The sequence below is a fragment of the Equus quagga genome, chromosome 10 (genome assembly GCF_021613505.1).
Source record: "Equus quagga isolate Etosha38 chromosome 10, UCLA_HA_Equagga_1.0, whole genome shotgun sequence".
Lineage (NCBI taxonomy): Eukaryota > Metazoa > Chordata > Mammalia > Perissodactyla > Equidae > Equus > Equus quagga.
Window position 1 is genome coordinate 28,810,357 of NC_060276.1, and position 22,870 is coordinate 28,833,226.

General features: G+C 44.6%; 1 protein-coding gene across 1 annotated transcript in view; it reads right to left on the bottom strand.

Moving 5' to 3' along the window:
• IL13RA1 (interleukin 13 receptor subunit alpha 1) overlaps positions 1 to 22,870 on the bottom strand; it is a 53,415-nt gene that overhangs the window by 29,789 nt on the left and 756 nt on the right. Inside the window, exons 2-4 of the mRNA XM_046673420.1 lie at positions 15,545 to 15,684; positions 10,016 to 10,154; positions 7,840 to 7,960 (exon numbers count right to left, since the gene is read on the bottom strand). Of these exons, the coding sequence (XP_046529376.1) occupies positions 7,840 to 7,960; positions 10,016 to 10,154; positions 15,545 to 15,684 (400 nt within the window). The remainder of the gene's footprint in view (positions 1 to 7,839; positions 7,961 to 10,015; positions 10,155 to 15,544; positions 15,685 to 22,870) is intronic.

Below are 22,870 nucleotides of genomic sequence, written 5' to 3' on the forward strand. Positions count from 1 at the left end.
TCCTCCTCTTTTTGCTGAGGAAGACTGGCCCTGAGCTAACATCCATGCCCATCTTCCTCCAATTTCTATGTGGGACGCCTACCACATCATGGCTTTTGCCAAGCGGGGCCATGTCCCCACCCGGGATCCGAAGCAGCAAACCCCGGGCTGCCAAGAAGCGGAACGTGCACACTTAACTGCTGTGCCACCGGGCCGGCCCCTAGTCTCAGATTTCTAACTGCTCCATCTGAGTGTTCCACTCTTGCCTCAAATTCAATGGCCAAAACATAGGCCTCTCTTCCCTGCCAAACTGCCTTTTCTTCTAACCTTCCAAATTTCCCTCAGTCAGAGCTCATTTTCTCTAGGCTCCTCAATTAGAGCCTTTGAAATCACCTTTTTTCCACTCCTTTCCCTGTATTCTATCACCATATTCTGTTATTTCTTCCTTTGCAAAGCTTCTGGATTCTCTCCTGTGATATTCCCACTGCCCTCACCCTGTTTCATGCCCTAATCACTTCAGGCTTCCTGTCTTCTCCAGATTGAACCTCTCTGACCTTCATTATTAGTGCTCTCCAATCCCTGCCAGATCAATGTTCCAGAACATAACGGCTTTCTAAGTGTCTTACTCTACCGTGTGGCTTTAAATAGACTTCCCAGTACTGCTGGCATCTTATTTCCCATTTCAAAAACCTCTACACATATCTTTCCCCAATGATCATCAGTACCTAGCACAGTGCAGGTACAAAGGATGTGCTCATTACACTTTTTTGTCTAGGCTATCAAAGGACTCTGTTTTGTAGTAACTGGCAGAAGACACAAAGTCAAGTCTTACCTCATCAGCCATAATGGGAGATGTGTAAAGGTTCTGTAGGAAAGGAAGACAATTTAAAAATGAACTAAGATGGAAACAATAAGTGTTGGAGAGGATGTGGAGAGAAGGGAACTGTCATACACTGCTGGTGGGAGTGCAAACTGGTGCAGCCACTATGGAAAACAGTATGGAGTATCCTCAAAAAATTAAGACTAGATCTACCATATGATCCAGCTATTCCACTGCTGGGTATTTATCAAAGGAATAGGAAAACACAAATGTGTAAAGATACATGCACCCCTATGTTCATTGCAGCATTATTCACAATAGCCAAGACTTGGAAGTAACCTAGGTGCCCATCAAGGGACGAATGGATAAAGAAGATGTGGTATATATGCACAATGGAATACTACTCAGCCATAAGAAATGATGAAATCTGGCCATTTGTGACAACATGGATGGTCCTTGAGGGTATTATGCTTAGCGAAATAAGTCAGAAGGAGAAAGTCAAATATCGTATGCTCTCACTCATAAATAGGAGAGAAAAACAATAACAAACAAGCACACAGAGACAGATATTGGACTGGTGGTTACCAAAGGGGAAGGGGGGAGGGAGGAGGGTGGATGCCACAACTAGAAGCATCCACAACTGGAATATACAACTATGTACCGGGGGCTTTGGGGAGAAGAAGGAAAAATTAAATCCTTAAAAAAAAAAAAAGATTGGCACCTGAGCTAACATCTGTTGCCAATCTTCATTTTTTTCTTCTTCTCCCCAGAGTCCCCCAGTACATAGTTGTATTCTCTAGTTGTGGTCCTTTTGGTTGTGCTATGTGGGATGCCACCTCAGCATGGCCTGATGAACGGTGCCATGTCCATGCTCAGGATCCAAACCGGCGACACCCTGGGCCACTGAAGTGGAGCGCGCAAATTTAACCACTCGGCCACGGGGCCAGCCCCTGACAGTTTCTTACAAAACTAAACATACTCTTACCATATGATCAGCAATTGTGCTCCCTGGTATTTACCTACAGGAGCTGAAAGCATGTCCACACAAAAACCTGCATACAAATATTTAGAGCCTCTTTATTCATAATTGCCAAAGCTTAGAAGCAACCAAGATGTCCTTCAGTAGGTGAATGGATGAATGAACTGTGGTACATGCAGACAATGGAATATTATTTAGCACTAAAAAGAAATGAGCTATCAAGCCATGAAAAGACATGGAAGTACCTTCAGTGTATATTCCAAAGTGAAAGAAGCCAATCGGAAAAGGCTACATACTGAATGATTCCAACTATGACATTCTGGAAAAGGCAAAACTGTGGAGACAGTAAAAAGATCAGTGGCTGCCAGTGGTTGCAGAGGGAGCGATGAATAGGCGGAGCACAGGGAATTTTTAGGGCAGTGAAAATACTCGGCAGGATACTATAATGATGACTATACGTCATTATGCATTTGTCCAAACCCACAGAATGTACAACACCAAGAGTGAGCCCCACGGTAAACCACCACCTTTGAGTGATTGCAGTGTGTCAGTGTAGGTTCATCAATTGTCACAAATTCTGTACCATTCTGGTGGGGGATTTTGATAATGGGGGAGGCTACGTGCTCTGGGGATAGGGGTATATGGGAAACCTCTTTACCTTCCTCTCAATTTTGTTGTAAACCTAAAACTGCTCTAAAAAACTTGTCTTTAAAAAAAAAATTCGAATCTAATGTATTTATTCCTTCAAAGGCTGTGCAAAGAAATGCTTCAATATAGAAAATGCTCTTGTCCCTTAAGAGGTAGTATGTAAGGTTTTTCTCCCAGTTGTAGGCCCCTGTGGTTCATAAGTGAAAACAGTCTTCTAAAAACTAAACTATTGCCACGGCTAGTTTTGAGATCAGACCAGCCTGGAATGCGTTCCGCCCACAGCCAGAAACAAAACTAAAGAAATTTATGACATTTTTGTTACATAACTAAAGGAAACTATACAAAAAATTAATCTTTTTCAGATAATGAAAGGAATTCTTCTAATGGGTAATCCTTTTTCATTTTTGTACCCTGAGTATTTTACATATTCTCACGGCCCCCAGATAAGAAACTAAAAAAAAAATTGTAACTTAAAAAAAGAACAAAAGGGAAAATATTGGTTGTGAATAGGCAACTTTTGGGGATTTCTTGTGAAAGATTAGATGACAAGCTAAGCTAGGAGGCATTCAAGTGCTTCCTGTTAAAATTCACACACTGAAATCTTCCATAGAATCACACTGGAGATATAAGGACAAAATGGACAAACTACAGACTATTTCCCCAACTGTGAAGATGATTAATGCGCTAAGAAATTCCCTAAAATTCATTGGCATGGCTAGTCTGTAGCTGTTAAGTGAGGCTACTTTCAGTGCCAGAATATCCCCGAAGGACCACAAGTCACTGCCCCCGGACTTCAAAATGACTCCACATTTTCTGATTGGGACTGAGGGAAACAGTCTGTGGCAGCTTGTTTGACATGATTACACCGGTACCTAAACCAATTCTGGGTGCTTGAGAATGAATGAGCCATGGGTCTCCCTTTCTTTTCTGGTTTTGATTAGAAAGGATGTCTCTATGGGGGAGCAGGGGAGGAGGAGGTATGGGCTGGGTGCTAATTCTTTGAGGTGGGGGAAGAGGCCAGCAATGTGTACTCGCTACATCTGCAAGGGAGTGGGGATGAATAACAAAAAACAATATAGCCATCATGTATTGAGTGCTTACTGTATACACGTTAGCAGTTAGGCAAGGCTCCAAATTACCTTCCACACAACAACAGCCCTCACAACAACCTTAAGAGGAAGCACTATTATTACTATCCCCATTTTACAGATTACAAAACTGAGCCTCAGCGAGAAGGGACTTGCCCAAATTTACACTGCTAGTAAGGAAGAGAGGCAGGATTTGAACCCAGACAGTGTGGTTCCAGAAAAGAATAAGCTGTGGGGCGGTGAGGGCAGAAGATATAGAATCTATACCAGCCCTATCCGACAAAAGTTTCTGGGATTACGGAAACATTCGCTACCTGTGCTGTCCAATACAGCAGCCACTAGCCACACATGAAATTGGCTGGTAAGACTGAGCAACTGAACTTTTAATTGGATTTAATTTTCGTTCATTTAAATTAAGATGTAAATAGTCACATGTGGCTAGTGGCTCCTGTATTGGACAGCACGGTCTATACCACAGAAAGAGTCCGTGCTGATGACCGGTGAACCACGAAGCTCTTGGGACGGCTTCCCCAGCCAGCTCCAACAGTTGGAGACTGTGCCCTACACAAGGGCATCGACTGAGGGCTGAGGACCAGCCCAAGCACCATCTGCTGTCGGCTTTGGCAAGACACTGCATGGGCAGTAAGAGGAATAATTCAACCCAGAAGAAGAATGTTTTCTTAAATTTTTTTTTGTAATTCATTCACCCAGCGGGGGTGCTCATTTTGCAATTTGCTCTAAAATGTGGTTTGTGCTAGTGTGTACCCCGAGGCACTTCCCTATTTTTGTCTTATAAGAACTCCAAGGACTAGGCTACCATCTCCTCCAGCACCACGCTGATTCCTGGACCTGGGTTACTTTCCTGCACAGTCTGCCATGGAATGAGACTCAGTTTTAAGACTCCCTCCCTTCCTTTCCCTGTCCCTTCTGTAGACACAGCTCTTTACAGGTTTTCCCTGTGATTTTGCCAATAAGGCCTCCAGGGGAAGCAGGAGGAGTTAAGACATAATAAACACAGAGATGCCACCAACTTTTCAGACACCCTGAAAGCCTGCAGAACAGCTCTCCCGAGACTTCAGTGCAACGGCGTCAGAGCTGGGCTGCTCCTTTTAAGGCTCAGTTCTCTGGCCTCTTCACTAGCAAGTCCTTGGGGAGACAGACCGACTCAACCCTTCTCTCTTTTTATTCCTGAACCATAACGCTCCTGAGTTGCTTGTCCTTCCTGAAGTCCTCACCCCAGTCCCTGTTCTCTAGCTTTGGATCCTACCGAACATTTGAAACTTATTTCTGGAGTACCTATCATGTGTCAGGCACCGGGGGAAACAAGACACAGTCCCTGCTCTCAAGGGAGACTTCAGCCTGGGGAGAGCTACCACTAAGTAAACAGGAAATAACAACGCAACAATGTGCTGAGTACCATGACATGGGAAAGTGCAAAGTACTGTGGGCACGTAACTAGACTTGAGAGGTCAAGGAAGGCTTTCTGGAAAGAAAACCGTGTCTGAGCCAAGATAAGGCAGAGAAGAGGCATCCAAGCGAAAGGGCAAGGTATGGGCTGCTTCCCCCATTCTGTTTGAATTCCACTATTCATTTGAGTGTAAAAAGTCAGTTTGAGGAAGCGAAAGGAGTTCAGTGTGGGCTGGAAGGTAGGGTGCAAGAGGAGTGGGGGTGCATGGAGGGAGAGGAGACAGGCTAGAGAAACTGAGAGGAGCCAGATCCTAAAGGGCTTTGTCTGTCATGCTGAAGAATTTGGACTTGATCCTGAAGCCCCCCGGGAGCTGCTGAAGGGTTTTAAGTAAAGGAGAAATAACAGGTACCAAAGTGGGCAAGTAAAACTACAAAACCTCAAGCGAGAATCATTTATACCAGGGAAAAAAACACCCTCTAGACTGAAGCGCACAAGCTCAGTGCCCTCTGGCTCCACCTGCACCGCCTCTCCCCTGTGCCAGGAGAACCCTGTGGAAGGAGGGAGGAGAGCAAAGGCGAACCCCCAGGGAACTCAGGAGGGTGTCGTTTGAAAACTCCTGTGATTTTTGCAGTCTATTCCATGAGATAGCCATGAGTGTCTTAATATACCAAAAACACTTTTCATCAAGTCATCAGCAAACACAGACACTCCAGGATGAAAGGCCATGCTTATCTTATAGCTTCAGAAGTCCCACACAGGGCGCTCCACACTCCAGTCTCTCAGAAGCAGTTTGAATGACCAAAGCAAGGGGACAAGGCCACGTGGAGAACAGATTGCCAAGGCAAGATCTCCTGCTTCCCCGCCATGGTATCACACTGACTGAACCTGCCCACTCCCGCAACGCCCTGCCTCTATCTGTGTGCTCCATCCTTTGCATCAGAGCCTGCCAGGCTCTCCCTGCCACCACCCCAGGCCCCACCTGAACTCCTCGTGAGGGTCTGTCCAGCCCTCTGCAACAGCCCCCATCACACACTCTTATTTTCATACAGGTCATTGTGTGGGGCACTGTCTTCCCCTCTACATTTTAAGCTTCAGGAGCAAAGAGATGCATTCCTTATCTCTGCTGCCCGTTCAGTGCTTTACCTGCAATGTGTGCTAAATAAAGTTTTATTGAATTGAATTGATTAATCTGGTCCTTTCTTCCTTGTTCTGTTGCTAATAATTCTAGGCTCTAAAGGAAAAGAAATGACTAAAGATTAATTTATAAATTTAACAAATTTTGTAGATAAAATCACGAATATCAAATACAAATTATTTTGTGGGGAGCTAAACTACCTTTTAAATTGGGCTTGATATAATTTCCCTTTTTAAAGGTAGACACCAATCACTCGTACATTGCTGATGGGAATGTAAAACAACGCAACCACTCTAGAAAATAGTTTGGCAGTTTTTTATAAGACTAAATATGCGATTAGCATATGATGCTGCAATTGCACTCTTGCGCATTTATTCCAGAAAATGAAAAGTTATGTTCACATAAAAGCTGAACATGAATACGGGACCGGATCCATGGCTGAGTGGTTAAAATTCTGTGTGTTCCACTTTGGCAGCCTGGGTTCAAGGGTTCATGGCTTTGGATCCCAGGCACGGACCTACTCCACTTGTCAGCCATGCTGTGGTGGTGTCCCACATACAAAACAGAGGAAGACTGGCATAGAGGTTAGCTCTCAGGACAAGTCTTCCTCGAGCAAAAAAAAAAAAAAGAAGACTGGCAATGTATGTTAGCTCAGGGCAAATCTTCCTCACCAAAAAAAAAAAAAAAAACCACTTGAACATGAATATAGCAGCTTTATTCATAATAGCAAAAAATTGGAAACAACTAAGATATCCTTCAATGAATGAATGGTTAAACAAACTGGTACATCCATATCACAGAATACTATTCAGCAAGAAAAAGGAATAAACTATTTATACACACAACAGCTTGGATGGATCTCAGGAGTATTACAGAGAGTTAAAAAAAAGTCAGGTTCAGGGCTGGCCTGGTGGTGTAGTGGTTAAATTCATGTGTTCTGCTTTGGTGGCCTGGGATTCAAGGGTTCAGATCCCAGGTGTGGACCTAAACACCACTCATCAAGCCATGCTGTGGCAGCACCCCACATACAAAATAGAGGAAGATAGGCACAGATGTTAGCTCAGGGACAATATTCCTCAAGCAAAGAGAGGAAGATTAGCAACAGATATTAGCTCAGGGCCAATCTTCCTCACCAAAAGAAAAGAAAAGAAAAGAAAAAAGTCAGGCTCAAACAGTTATATGCTGTATGATTCCACTTAGTAACATTGACAATGACAAAATTACAAAGATAGAGAACAGATTAGTGGTTGCCAGAGACTTAGGGGAGTGGAGTGCAGGAGGAGGGGGTGCAGGAGCAGGTGAGTGTGGCTATAAAAGGGCAACTCGAGGGGATCCTTATGGTAATGGAACTATTCTATGTCTACACATGTGATAAAATCACACAGAACTACATACACACGCACACACGCACACAAATGAGCACATGTAACACTGGTGAAATCCGAGTGAGTTCAGTGGATTGTACCAATGCCAATTTTCTGGTTTTGACGTTGCACTCTAGTTATACAACATGTAACTATTGGGAGAAACTGGGTGAAGGGTACGCGGGACCTCCCTGTACATTTTTTGCAACATCCTGTGGATCTATAATTATTTTTTTTTAAGTTTTTTTCAAAAGTAGACACCAAAAGGAGATGCGTTTTCCACTGAAGCGAATTGCCCATCTTCTTGGGCTTGCCGAAAATAATATAGGTTGTTCTTTTTTTTTAACTAGGTTCGAGTCAAAGGCCCCCAACACAATCACCATCACTCCTTCTCCTGTCAGCCTCTGGGCACACTCACCAATAGTAGAGAGTATAGTTAGTGTCAGGACTTGCATTCTTCCCAGGAAGCCAAGTACACTTCATGTAGCTCAGGTTGTGCCAAACGCATTGCAGCTCAGTCACCGCCGACTCAGGATCGCCTAGAATATCCAGCCGAGAGTTTAGGACCCTTCTTTGCTTGTGATGCAAACCAGCCAATCACTCTGAGGCATGGCGGATGGTGAGGGCATTTCATGCCGCTCTACCACCAGCTGATTCCTAATCTCGCACCCCATTTTACCCGGAAGGCACCCAGGTCGGAGAAAATCCAAATCGAATTTGTTCACAACTTTCTCTCTCACCTCCTGATACTAAGAAAATATCTTTACTACCACTGAGGGACCCTAACTCTTGTACCTCTAACTGGAGAAAGAGGTTAAAGGTTAAACAATATTTCAATCATAGGGAATGACTATGGAATTCCTAAATGAATGTGAAAATGTAAACAACCCCTTTATGTACCTGTCTTTAAAAAAAAAAAATTCATTGAGTTATAATTTACCTTCCTGTCTTTTGATCAATACTGACACATCTTTTTTATTTTATTTTTTTTGAGGAAGATTAGCCCTGAGCTAACTGCTGCCAATCCTCCTCTTTTTGCTGAGGAAGACTGTCCCTGAGCTAACATCCACGCCCATCTTCCTCTCCTTTATATGTGGGAAGCCTACCACAGCATGGCTTGCCAAGCGGTGCCATGTCTGCACCCGGGATCCGAACCGGCGAACCCCGGGCCACTGAAGCGGAACGAGCGCACTTAACTGCTGCGCCACCGGGGCGGCCCCATGACACATCTTGTTTTAAAAATTAAATAAACATTCGTCCTGAAGTGATCTAGGGAAAGGTAAGCATAACATAACTCTTCATAGTCGCTTATTGTGTGCTATGTCTTTAGGAGCCCTAAAATCTTTAAGATCTGAAATTTCTACCTTTATAAAGCCTTTTGAGGTAAGGCATCATCATGTCTCTAAATTAAATTCCTGTTTAAAATGCAAACTTGTCATCACTCAGGATCTGTACTGAGCCATCATCAACCATTTTACTGTCATAATACAATTTAGGTTTTTTCAGATTATTTATTAAACTCCTAAAGAAATAAGAATAGGGGAGGTTAAGTTGTTTTAAACCATGCTCCCAGTCTCCTAGCAGTATTCTCTAATTTTACAAATATTACTTCATACACCCTGATGAGCACAATGCAGGGAGAGAGGATGGTCTGGAGAACAAGCCACGTAGTGCTAAGGTTTGGAGGCAGGCGATGGGGCCCTGCTCAACCAAGGGGCAACATGATATTAATAGGTAATATGTATACAGCATTTATTCTTTGCCAGGCACTATTCGAAGCACCTCACATACACTGACTTAGGTAATCCTCTCAACAGTCCTGGTACTATCGTCTTCCCCATTTTACAGATGAGGAAACTGAAGGGAGGAGGGGCTAAGTGATCTGCCCGAGGTCACACAACTAGTAGCTGGCAGAGCCGAGATTTAAACTCGGACATCTGGGCTCTGGCAGCCCTGCTCTTAATCAGTATATACCACTCCCTGCGTGAACATGCGAGCCAGAAGGACCCTGGCTGATGGGCAGGAAGGGAGTTGGGGGACAATGAGCCATGTGACTACTTGACAGCTTCTCCTAGGTTAGTCTTGATTGGAGCTAGGCCAGCATGCCCATTTTCCTTTTAACATCTTCCCCCAAATATATCCTGCATATCCAACTAATCTCTCTATACAATGAGTAAGAAAGCATCTCGGTTTTCTTAAGGCACTGAACCTGTAATCTGAAGACCTACAGCAACTCACTCAGCGCCCTTCTTCCTCATCAAACGGAGCAGGGTAATAATACATGCTTTGCTCACTTCACAAGATACGCTCATAAGGCTCCATTTAGGGGAGGAGCGTGTGTGTACGTGTGTATCACTTTCCAAATTATTAACTGCTATGTAACTATTAGGCATTGTTATTCAAGTTGTGAGCACCTCGAAGGCAGGGACGTCCTCATTTTTATTATTGTGTTGCCAGCACCTAGTACAAGTGCCTGGCATTTATTAGACTCAGCGAATGTTTGAAAATTGAATGAATTAATGGACTGAACATAAGCATATGGATAATTTGGATTTATTCTCTAAATACCAAGAGATAGTGCTTTCAGTTGTTACCTTCAGGGGGCGAGATGCACTTTTCAACCAAAATGCTAGGATTGTCACTTTCATTGGTGCTACACTGGGACCCCACTTGCAGACAAATCCTCTCATTCAGGGGCACTTCTTTTGAACGATGAGTTTCAGGAGCAATTTTCTAAGGTTAGGAAATAAAAAAAGAAGACATTGCTGCAGCAAACACGCAGAAATACACGTAAGTAATAAAACATTAGCATGCCCAAATGTGTTAAAAAAAAAAAAAAAGAAAAGTTATCAAATGGTATAGACCAGCGATTCTCAATCTGGGGTGATTTTGTCCCCGTCCCAAGACATTCGGTAATGTCTAGGAATATTTCTGGTTGTCATCACTTGGGAGGAGGGTACCACTGGCATCTAGTGGGTAGAGGCCAGGAATGCTGCTAAACATCCCACAAGGCACAGGACAGCCTCCCCTCCTCCTACAACAAAGAATTATCCTGCACCAAGTGTCAGTAGTGCCACCGTTGAGAAACCCTGGTATAGATAAAAGACAGTTAATCACATTTAAAATGTATAAACATCATGACATTTACCTATAAACCTACCATGCTAACATATCAACTGTTTAAAGGCAATTTTATTTATTTATTTTTTTAAGATTGGCACCTGAGCTAACGACTGTTGCCAATCTTTTTTGTTCTGCTTTTTCTCCCCAAATCCCCCCAGTACATAGTTGTATATTTTAGTTGTGGGTCCTTCTAGTTGTGGCATGTGGGACGCCACCTCAGCATGGCCTGATGAGCGGTGCAATGTCCACGCCCAGGATCCAAACCAGCGAAACCCTGGGCCACTGAAGTGGAGCGTGTGAATTTAACCACTTGGCCATGGTGCCGGCCCCTAAAAGCAATTTTAAAGGAAACACAACAAGACTATCAAAATTCAATTACAAGCTGGGGCAGTAAACCATCAAGATCAAGGCAAAAAGGACTGCTTTAAGAATCCAGTAGTCCTGGTCATCTCTGAAGAGAGGAAGTAAAGAGGAGGAGCCTGAGGGCCAGAGAGAGACTTTTCATTAAACATCTTTCTGTACTGGTCAACCTTTTTGACTCTCTCACATATAAACAGAAATTTTAAGGGTTGCTATCTGCACTGAGTATACCACACTCTTATTCTGAAAAGTATATAAGCTTTGTGGAACCACAGAAAGCAACTTATAGAAGCATACAGACATAAATCACAAACCTGGTTATGACGATTTAGAATAATGAGATTAAAAGGCTCCGCAGGAAATTAACATTTTCCAAGGTGACAGAGTTGGAAAAATTAAGAACAGAGCTTCTTTTAATCACAGCTCCAAGGAACTTCCTGTTTTGCAAGAGTTTCTGACTCAAGTTGGAGATCGTATTTCCTTGTATATACGTGCTGGTGGCCACGAAGGGGAAAACTCACCACAGTTCCCTCTGTCTGCCACCCTCAGGGCTACTCTGCCATTTCACATGCCTGCTGCCAGCTGAGCATGAGGGCAACTCTGAGATACCCTCACGCCAGGACATCAGGATGTCCTCTGAGAGGTAGCTGGCAAATCAACAATTAATGAACCATGGCAAAGATACGAAAGAAAAACCACTTCATGGAGACTGAACAGCTCTGAGACCCAGGTGAGAGAGCCCGCTGAAAAGGGAGTTAGTTGGTCAGCCCAGGAAGGAAAGAAAAACAGCAGTGTCTGTGAGCAAAATCCTGGCAGGGAGAAAAGAGAGGGTGACTTAGCTCCGTGGACACCGAGTATATGCGTGCCACCAGCAAAGCTACGCCTCCCCTCAGCGGGGCCTCCAACTATTCTTGGGCCGGTACATTTTCACGACTAACCCCTGACTCCTTGCCAAGAAACCTCCTTATCATTTGGCTTTCCACACAGTTGCCGCCTACGGGCACGGAACATACCAGTTAAGCCAATAGAAGCCTTTCTAGAATGTTTCACCATTATAGTTCTCATGGCAAAGTAAGGAAGTGGCCCTTGAGAGATGAACGTGTGCTGAGAAAACGAACTTTCTCAGCCTGTGAAGCTGAGACCAGCCCCAGGATGGTGGTGACCGTGGCGGCAAAGCTCCGAGTGCAAATTTCACCAACCTCGCAATTTTACTAAGCACACCTACCTAGCCCTGAAGCAGCCACTTGACCCAAGGATCCTTGAGAATTCTTGTTTGGAAGCTGCATTTGCCCTCTGAGGACACCAGGGGAAAATGTAAGATCCAATGCCATCAGTTTGAATCATCATGGAAAAATGCCAGTGCTCTTATTACATTAGAGAGTGTTCCGGTGAGAGGCTGATGAGCTTTACTACACCAAGATTTTTATTATAATGGATCCTTTTTAATTAAAAAATACTATAGAACCTAAACCTGAACCTTATGTTTGGGGCATATAAATAATAAAATAACTTAGAAAAGAGACAGCAGGGGGAAACACAAAATGATTTTTAAAAATCTCTTTCAAAGTTCAAGGTAAATATTATTAAACTGGCATGAATAGAGTAGGGACTCTAATTGTCAGTGATTGCCAAGCCAAACACAACTCTATCAGACAAAGAACTAAATCCTTTCCAGCAGATCTGGATGAAGTACTGTGATGACGCCCACGTGACTTTCGGCTGCGGTGACTCATTCTACTGGTAGCTAGCTGCTGTATGACATTATGCTCCACCCCTCAAGGAATCTGGCCTCCTTTGAAAATTTATCAAAAACCAAAGCCAGAGTCCTGAACTGACCCTTCCCCCTCAGGACTAATGTCCATTTGGCTGGATCACACCTTTCCTGATCTAGGTGCCTTTCCTCAGAAGTGGGAGGCAGCTTCAGCTTCTGCCCCTCTGGAGGCCGGGATGATGGAACAATGGCCTTTTACTTTATTTACCCAGTGAAATCTGCCTCTCTCTCAAGGATGAAAGCCATCTAAAATCCAATGCCAGATCCGTCTTCTACTTGCCAGATTGCGGAACTATTAGATATTGCTAAAACAATGGTGGAGGGCAGCCTCTTAAACTAATCTTGTATTTTGAAAAAATCATCTATGAATCCCTGACTTCACCTTAATGGTCCTCCAATCTGAAGATCGATAATGACCTCAGGGGTTTATCTCATGTGGTAACTTGAGACCTTTGGACATTCGCATAAGCCTGCTAACACCAACTCTCCTATGCCAATGTTCCAGCATGCTTCAGAGGTCAGATACAGCCCAGTTTTGCCTGATGATGTGTCTGTCCAAAGGACAGAAAGAGGAAAGGAAAACCACTCCTGCCATTCATTCAAAACGTCAGGACTATAAACTTCGAAAGGTCCAGACAGGAAATCTCACATCACTGCTCAGAAGGAAGAATCCTTGTTTATCACAACTGTGGGATGGATAGCCATCAACGCTGCTAAATGGCTGGAATAAATGAGCGGGCCTTCGGCAGAGGCCACCCTTTCTGGTCTCCATCCGGTCTCTTCAGGGGCAAAAGGGAGGACACAAGATTAGATATTAGGGTGAACCATAAAAATGACCTATAAAAGTGACAATTTCATAATGTTCAATCTAACAATAGTAATAATAATAAAAGCTAACAATTATTGAACACTAAGTCTTTCCCTCGTGCATTACAAACATCATCTCCTTAATACACACACCATTCAAATAAATAGGTATTATTATTAGCTCTTCCTCCCCAGCATTTCACAAACAAGGAAATGGAGGCTCAGAGAGGTTCAGTGATTTGCCCAAGGTCACACAGCTTGAAAGGGGAAGGGAAGATTTCAAACCCAATTCTATCTGATTCCACTACCTCCTAAAGTTACTTTTAAATCTAAATTTCTATAAGTATACTTAAGAATTAACCCCATTTCTAGGCTAGAATATCAGCATGTCTACCTGATTGGTCCTTGAGTATGGATGACAGGCTAATGAATAGGAAGCCATTTCAAAAAACGTGACCTCTTCTCAGGGTCTCGATTAGATACCTAGGTGGGGGCACTTTAAGGGTCTTTCCCAGGATTTCTCAAGGCTGAACTACCAAAGATGCCACTAACTGGGGCCAGCCCAGGGGCGCAGTGGTTAAGTTCGCACGTTCCACTTCTCGGCAGCTCAGGGTTCACCGTTTGGATCCCGGGTGTGTACATGGCACCGCTTGGCAAAAGCCACGCTGTGGCAGGCATCCCACATATAAAGTAGAGGAAGATGGGCAGGGATGTTATCTCAGGGCCAGTCTTCCTCAGCAAAAAGAGGAGGATTGGCAGCAGTTAGCTCAGGGCTGATCTTCCTCAAAAAAAAAAAAAAGATGCCACTAAGACTTCAAATGCCTAAGGCCCCTCCTTAGGAACAAGAGGAAGCCAACAGCATGAAAAGAGGAACTCAGAGCATTACAAGTATTACAGACTAACACATTTAGAGGACCTCTTTTAAAATGCAAAAACTTCCGACTAGCCTCAACTCTTTATCAATTAACACCTAAGCCATAATGAACACCTCAGCAGGAAGTGGGCCCGGAAGGCAGATTAGCAAGTTTCCTTCAAGAGGAAGAGCCTGTTCCGGCTCACTTGATTAAGCTTTCACATACCTTTTTACCCGTGTCCCAGCAAGACAGAGAAGTGAGCAGGGCCACACTTTACACACAAGGAAACCAAGGCTCAGAGAGGTTAAGTAACTCACCCCAGGCCGCCGAGCTGGCTAAGAGTGGTGCAGCAACTAGAACCTAGTTCTCCTGACTCTTCCTGCCACCAAAGCTGCTTGGACATGGTGACTTCACAATTCACTGATCCAAAGCACTGTCACTAATAACGACTTCTCATTCTGCCTCTTCAAAATCCTGGACAAATTCAACCACAAACATCCCCCACCTCCCACGGCACACGCACACACTCTCTGAAAGAAGGTATAGATATACAACAGCTTTGAACAGATGATCTGATGCTTTGAAGAACCTGTCGATTAGAAGGGGCTACAAACCAATAAGGCACAAGAGAAAACGTCACTGAATAAGATTATCATAAAGAACCTGAAATTATCCAATCTCCTAACAAAAATTCACTTAAAGCAGTGAACTACATCTGACTGGAAAGGCTGAAAAGTTCCCTCATTTTTCCTCAGGCATCAGGAAACCTTCCAGTCGACCCCAGTTGCCACCAGCATCCTATTTTTCACTTTCCATATGCACATTTATCACATAGTTCTTGCATATCTACCCGTGCATATGCTTAGCAAGCAGTAAACGTGAAAATTCCCTGAGAAAGTGAAAGTGTTGCACAGATACAAGGCTACAGGCAACAACATAATTTTAACATATTTATTGAGTGCCAAATAGATAACGACATCTAGTATTTCCTATCAAAGTAATTTCAATTGCATTATCAAATAATTACCAAATATTTTCAAATGTTCAAATTTGTCAACCGTTGTTTCTGTAATTTTCCCAGTTAAAATCTGGACTCAACACAAAACAAAATTCCCACTCTGAAGTAAGATTAGAATTTGGCTTATTCTTGGCTCCAATTCATAGCGTTCACTTTACCTAATCAATGCAGTATGTTCCAGAAAACTTACCTTATCTTGTTTGTTGCCAAAATGGCTAAAATACCACAGACTACAATTCGGGCTGACTCCCTCAGGAGGATTCCATGTCCATATGACCGTGCAGAGGTTTTCAACAGAAACACTCAAATTTGTCACAGGTGGCTGACTCTCTGTCCAAATCAAGCACAAGAAATACATTTATCAGGGGCTGGCCCAGTGGCACAACGGTTAAATTCGCACGTTCTGCTTTGGCAGCCCAGGGTTCGCTGGTTCGGATCCCAGGTGTGGACATGGCACCGCTTGGCAAGCCATGCTGTGGCAGGCGTCCCACATATAAAGTAGAGGAAGATGGGCACGGATGTTAGCTCAGGGCCAGTCTTCCTCAGCAAAAAGAGGAGGATTGGCAGCAGATGTTAGCTCAGGGCTAATCTTCCTCAAAAAAAAAAAAAGAAATATATTTATCAACATCAACTAGTGTTTTTAGTGGCTCATTTAATCCATTCCTCCAAGTCTTAGAGGCCAAGAATAATAAAACTGATGAGCCAGCCCCATGGCCTAGTGGTTAAAGTATGGCACACTCCACTTGGGAGGCCCAGGTTTGGTTCCTGGTTGTGGAACCACATCACTCATCTGTCAGTGGCCATGCCATGGCAGTGGCTCACATAGCAGAACTAGAAGGACTTACAACTAGAATATACAACTACGTATTGGGGAGGGAAAAAAAAGAGAGGAAGATTGGCAATAGATGTTAGCTCAGAGCGAATTTTTCCCAGCAAAAAAAAAAAAAAAAGAAGAAGAAAACTGGGTTAACATATCTCCCATTTATTGAGCCAGGCACTAAGTACTCTCCACATATTAATCTGTTGAATCCTCATAACAACCTTAGGAGACAGGGGCTACCAGCCTCACCTTAAAGAGGAGACAACTGAAGCACAGGGACATTGAGTAAGTCACCCTATATCCCATGGCTAGTAAATGGCAGAGCTGGGATGCAAACCCAGAAAGTGTGGCTCCAAGGCCGCGTTCTTTTTTTTTTTTTCAAGTTTGGCACCTGCGCTAACATCTGTTGCCAATGGTGTTTTTCTTCTTCTTCTCCCAAAGCCCCTTGTACATAGTTGTATATTCTAGTTGTGAGCACCTCTGCTTGTGCTATGTGGGATGCCACCTCAGCATGGCCTGATGAGCGGTGCCATGTCCACACCAGGGATCCGAACCTGCGAACCCTGGGCCGCTGAAGCAGAGCATGTGATCTTAACCACCCGGCCACAGGGCCAGCCCACAAGGCCACATTCTTAACTACTTGCTATAGTGTAAACACAAAGAGCATATTCTTAAATTTCTGTTTTCCTCCTGCAGGAATTTGGAGTTCCCTACACTTGGGATCCACGTGTCACTCAATACAGACCCTTCAATCGGAGCAGTTCTGTGAGTGAGTCTGACTAGCCCATCTTTAATCGTGCCTTCTAACATGACCTGGTAATTGTTTTTAACTTTTCCAAAGGAGTACTGAGAAAGACTTAACAGCCCTGTTGCTCCCCTGAGTCTAACAGTAGACAGCTGGAACTGTAGCTTTGCCTAATCTCAAGAGAAAAGGAAAAGAGGAGAAACTGAACCAGCGTCTTAAAAATGTGTTTCATCTGGAGAAAACCCACCACTGCCTCCACCAGATATTTACTGCCTCTATTATTCTGCACCTGGCTCTAAGATCAGGGAAAGGAGTTTTAATGCTTCTGCCAAATGCAGGGAAACACACACACACACACAGAGGAAGGGAAAGGAAACATCCTTTCACACTTTCCTGAGAACTTCTGAGACCAGGACTACCAAAGTCATCGCCCAGACACTGGGTGAGGGGTATGCCGGAATTATCTGTCCTATCTTTGCAACTTTTCTGTAAATTGAAACTTATCCCGGAGCCGGCCCCGTGGCCGAGTGGTTAAGTTCATGCGCTCTACTTCGATGGCCCAGGGTTTCACTGGTTTGGATCCTGGGTGCAGACATGGCACCACTCGTCAGGCCATGCTGAGGTGGCGTCCCACATGCCACAACCAGAAGGACCCACAACTGAAAATATACAACTATGTACCAGGAGGCTTTGGGGAGAAAAAGTTGGCAACAGTTGTTAGCTCAGGTGCCAATCTTTAAAAAATAATAAAAAATTTAAAAAAAAGAAACATCCCAAAAAAAAGTTTATCAAACTAACTTAAAAAACAATGCCCCCAAATTGCCTAAAGTGGCAAACAATCATTACTAATTACTTAAGGACTACAGTTATAGTCATTTATCAATTGATCGAGTTATATTTTATACTCTATGCCAACACTTTGGAGCACACTGGGCCTCTTACAGAATACTTATACCACTACTTTCCTCTCGAACTGAACCAAAAATTCCACTGATCCCCAAACATCAACCCCACAGGCCCTTCCCCAACAGTCAGTTTTTCACAAAGCAGCCTGCAAAGGCCCTCGACTCTCGATATTCATTCCCTCTTTCCCGACTCTACTACTATTAGCTTTTCCGCAAAGTGAAAGGCCCAACCGTAGGGAAGAGCAGCCCACAGCAGGCCAGGTCCTTGTGGAATGAGGGAATTCCTACTGCACTGCATTAAAACCCAGCTAATGGCAGGGAGCCCCAATGGCGCAGGCAACGGTGCTAGCATTAGGATTTTAAGGGATGAGAGGGGTGTACAGCTATCTTCTTTTGGCCTTTTCTAACAACACATCAATGATATTTTTTAAGACAAATCATTTGTCAGGTATAGAGCCTCTAATAAAAACTTTGCTCCTACTGAAGACTACTATCTACTTTAGGATTATCTGCCTTATTCTACAGCTTCCAGAAACACTGCAGCAAACACACTTCCTGACACTCTACCTTCCCACCTACCTCCCAGTTGCATACAAAAATTAAAGCCCTCATAATAAAAATATTACCTATTTTTGGTTCGCTTAAACAATACCCCAATTTTCAAGGTAGTTTAAGACCTTTTTAAATCTATTTCTTAAGCTCAGTATTTTAATAGAACAATAGCCTGCCCTATTTCCAATCTCTCAAATGGCTTTCATTTTTTTCCCCATCTGTTCTGAAGCGTGCTTTAGTCAGATATTCTAACTGGTTTACATTTTAGGCTACTTCTGGCTATCTGCCATCCTTTTTTTTCCTAATGATTCCTTCCATTTCTCTCGAGACTTTTCTACTTCCTATAGTACTTTAAAACACACACACAGACACACATTCACTCACACTCTGAAACTTTAAATACAATCTCCAAACATTTATATACGAATACATGTGTATATGTGTATAACACATCCAGATATGTAAATGACTGCACTTGTTGTAAAGGTCTCTAACAGCTCCTATGCAAGACACATACCTTCAGCACAGTGTAGTGATGAAGGGCGTGGACTCGAGCCAGACTGCCTGAATTCATATCCCAGCTCTGCTACTTACTAGCTAGCAAGTTACCTAAGTTCTCTATGCCTCAGTTTTCTCACCTATAACATAAGGACGATAATAATAACCTATTGAGACAGGGTTATTATAAGGATTAAATGAGTTAATACAAATAAAATGCTCAGAACAGTGCCTGGCACAGAGCAAGTGTAATGAAAATGTTAGCTATCTGCTCTCTTTCCTTCAGAAGAGACAGAACAGTTCTGAACAATCGCTTTGGTTTCCAACGGAAGTGAAACGTGCCCGTGGACTTTGAGAGAGACTAAGTATCCCTTCTGTCTGACGAGCTTTCTTTAGGCATCTAATTTCAGCCATTTCTTCGGGATTGATCACTGACTTTAGACAGGGGAGCGGGAAGGAGAGAGGAACTCGAGTAGCTCCCCCATGGAAATGTCAAAGCTCCAGTGAGTCTACGGTCATCCAGCACAACATCCTATTCTAATTAGGAATTAACATGATCAATGCTCCTTCTAATAATAAGGCATGTTGCTTAGCTAATAGCTTTTGCTTTCTCCTGTTCAATCACAGGAGCTAGTAGAGGCATGCATATTTCGGGAAAAGTTAAGGAAATCACAAGAGTCACATATGAGTCATCCACCTCCTTCCCTTCCATCTACTCATTCATCAACCTCTATCCATTTTTTTCTTGCAACATCTCTCTTAATCATCCCAATCACACTAATGTGCTCTGCTGGGCCCTGTGAGGCAGGCAGACATCAGTAAGTCATGGTCCTGGACAGGAGGCGTTCACAACACACCTTTCTAGTGGACACCTTCGACCCTAGATTCCTGGGTAGCTTCACGCTCCAGCGATTCCCCTCATCCAGTCAAGTCGCCCTGCTTGTTTCTCCTCCAGGGTCATTTCTCTCACCCTGTGCCCCACTTGGGCCTTCAAGGGTAAATGAAGCTCTTCTGCCTGGACTGACTTTGCCGATGCACCCTCCTGCCAAGCCAGGCTCCTTGCTGACCACAAAGGAGCACTCACCCGCACTTCTGGGTCTCTGCTCCTGCTCTGCCCCCCTAAATGGGAATAACTTCTCCACGTACTCAAAATCCACCCGTCCTAAAGGTCTACCTCAAGTTTTACCTCTTCTGTGAAACTACCAGGCCACAGTTTCCACTCTTCTGAAAGCCTACAGTACTTATTGCTTGGACCACACAGTTTGGCCATTATAAAGCGAATCTCCAATATATGGTCATTTGCTTCATAACAAATGGCCCGTACACACTTTCATGGATCCCAACCAGTCCCGCCCTGCTACTCCGGGAGGCGCCCAGCTCCTCTTCTAGTCAAGGACTTCCCTCACTTCCACAGAGGCGCTAAAGACGGTGGTTAAGGGCACGGCCTCTGGAATCAGGCTGCCAGGGTTGGAAGTCTGGCTCCTCCACTCCACCAGCTATCAGACTTCAAGCAGGGCTCTGAGCCTCACTGTGCCTCAGCTTCCTCATATACAAAATGGGACTCATAACAGCACCTACCAGGATAGGCTGTGTGTAACAATTAAATGAAATAGGACAAGTCAAAAACTTAGAACACTGCCTGGCATAGAGCAAACAGTATAGAAATGCTAGTTGTTGTTAAGATATGCCACAGTGTGGGCTACTAAGGTAAACAGACTCAACTAAGCTGGTAACCTAATCATGTTTATAAACACTCTGAAGATTAGAGCTGGAAGAGCCCTTAGAACTTATGAGTCCAACTTCCTCCTTTCACAGATGGGAAAACTGCTGCACAAGGGAGGGGAAATGACAAGCCCAGAGTGCCACTGCTGGGAAATGTCAGACCACTGACATTCACGACCCCTGACTTTTTTTTCTTCACCTACCCCATGGGGAAAAAAGTGTCTGTATGCTAAGTAACCAAGTTACCGATGAACCACTGTGACAAAAGTGATGAAGTTGGGAGCCAGCCCTGATGGCCTAGTGGTTAAAGTTTGGCACACCCCACTTCAGCGGCCTGGGTTCAGTTCCTGGATGTAGAACCATACTATTCATCTGTCAGTAGCCATGCTGTGGCCTTGGCTCACACAGAAGAACCAGAAGAACTTACAACTATACACAACTATGTACTGGGACTTGGGAAGGGAGGAAGAAAAAAAAGGAGGACAACTGGTAACAGATGTTAGCTTAGGGCAAATCTTCCCCTGCAAAAAAAAAAAAAAAAAAAAAGCTTCCTAGAGAAAAAGACATCTGAATGGAATTTTTTTAAAAAACTGATTGATTAAGTCAGGGATTGCCAGTAGTCATAAGTCACTTAACAACAGGACATGGTCTGAGAAATGCATCATTGGTTGACTTCGTCATCATGCAAATATCAGTGTACTAACACAAACCTAGATGGTATAGCCTACTCCACACCTAGGCTAGATGATATTAATCTTCTGGGCCCACAGTCATATATGCAGTCTGTCACTGACAGAAACGTTGTTATGCAGCACATGACTGTATTTTCTAGAAAGCCAGCTGTTGTTTCAGGTGTGTGTGAGAAGGAGTCTGTAGGAGGGAGAGTGCTAGAACAGTACTGTGAAAATCTGAAGACTAATGAGATGGGTGACTCTAGACAAGTCCCTTCCCTCCTCTGGACTGAGTTTCCCCCCGTGATTATGGGAATCGATCTCCCCAACTGAACCAGAGGCACCTTCAGGGCAAGGATTATTCTAGGCTAACCTACAGAGCCTGGCTTAGTAATAAACAAGGCTGACACTTGAGTAATTATTGACTGAGAACTTCTAACCTCCTTCAAGCCACCACTCAAACGTCACCTTTTCAGTAAGGTCTTCTCACTCCACCCTATTTACACTGGCAAACGCCTTCCCGGCTTTGTTTTACTGCACAGGACTTATCACCATCTGACATACCTTACACTTTTTTTCCCTCTCTGACTCTGCCAATAGCATACAAGCGCCACAGGGCAGGGACCTGATCTGTTTTGCTCACCCCTGAATCCTCAGCCCCTAGAACCCTGCCTGGCCCAGAGCAGACTCGGCATAGTTTTGTTGACTGAATCAATAGAGGGCATCCAGGTTTCCTAACCAACATTTCAACTTGGGTTTCAAAGCACAACACATTGGTGAACATGCAATAAGCATATTATGCGTGTTTGTGTCAATGTAATAACAAAACCTATCAACGCTACTACTGTCACCCCAAATGTCCAAAAGGCCACGCATGCCGGGAGCTGTCCGTGAGAAGTCATTAGCCCCCAACTTTTCACAGGGCCTCTGCCGGGCTGATGAAAAGTTGCCGCACAGGGTGAGAGGTATATGCGAACTCTGTACTGTTTTTTGCAACTTTCCTGTAAATCGAAACTTATTCCAAACTATAAACGTTATTTTAAAAAAAAAAAAAAAATGGAAAAGGCATTGGCCCGGATGCTGCTCTGGGTTTCCCAACGGATTCTCGGACGCCAAAAGAGCCCGTGACCCTCACATCCTTTCCCTACAGGGACGAGGATCTTTGGAGGGTCCCTTCAACTCCCATCCCCTGACCGGAGCGGCGCGGTCCCAGCTCGCCCGGCCCTCGGTCGCCGTCCCTGCCGGCTCCTGGCCCTCATCCCTTCCTGCGCTCTCAGGCGACATTCCGGGTCGGACCCGCCACCCTCCGACGCCGCGGGCATGTTTCGGTCCCGCACCGCGGCGCCAGGCTCCTAGGCTTTTCCCGTCTACGCAGGGGAAGTGCGGCGAGGAGTCGCCGTCACCGCTCCACAGCCGTCCCCGGCGCCCGGAGCCGGGAGAGCCCCGCCACTCCTGCCCCGCGAACCGGGCGCGGGAGGTTGCGAAGCCGAGCGCGGGGCGCCCCCGCCGCCCCCCGGCCCCCGGCGTCCCCGGGCCCACCGTCCTCGCCCTGGCCCCCGCCGCCACCGGCCCCCGGCCCCCGGCGTCCCCGGGCCTACCGTCC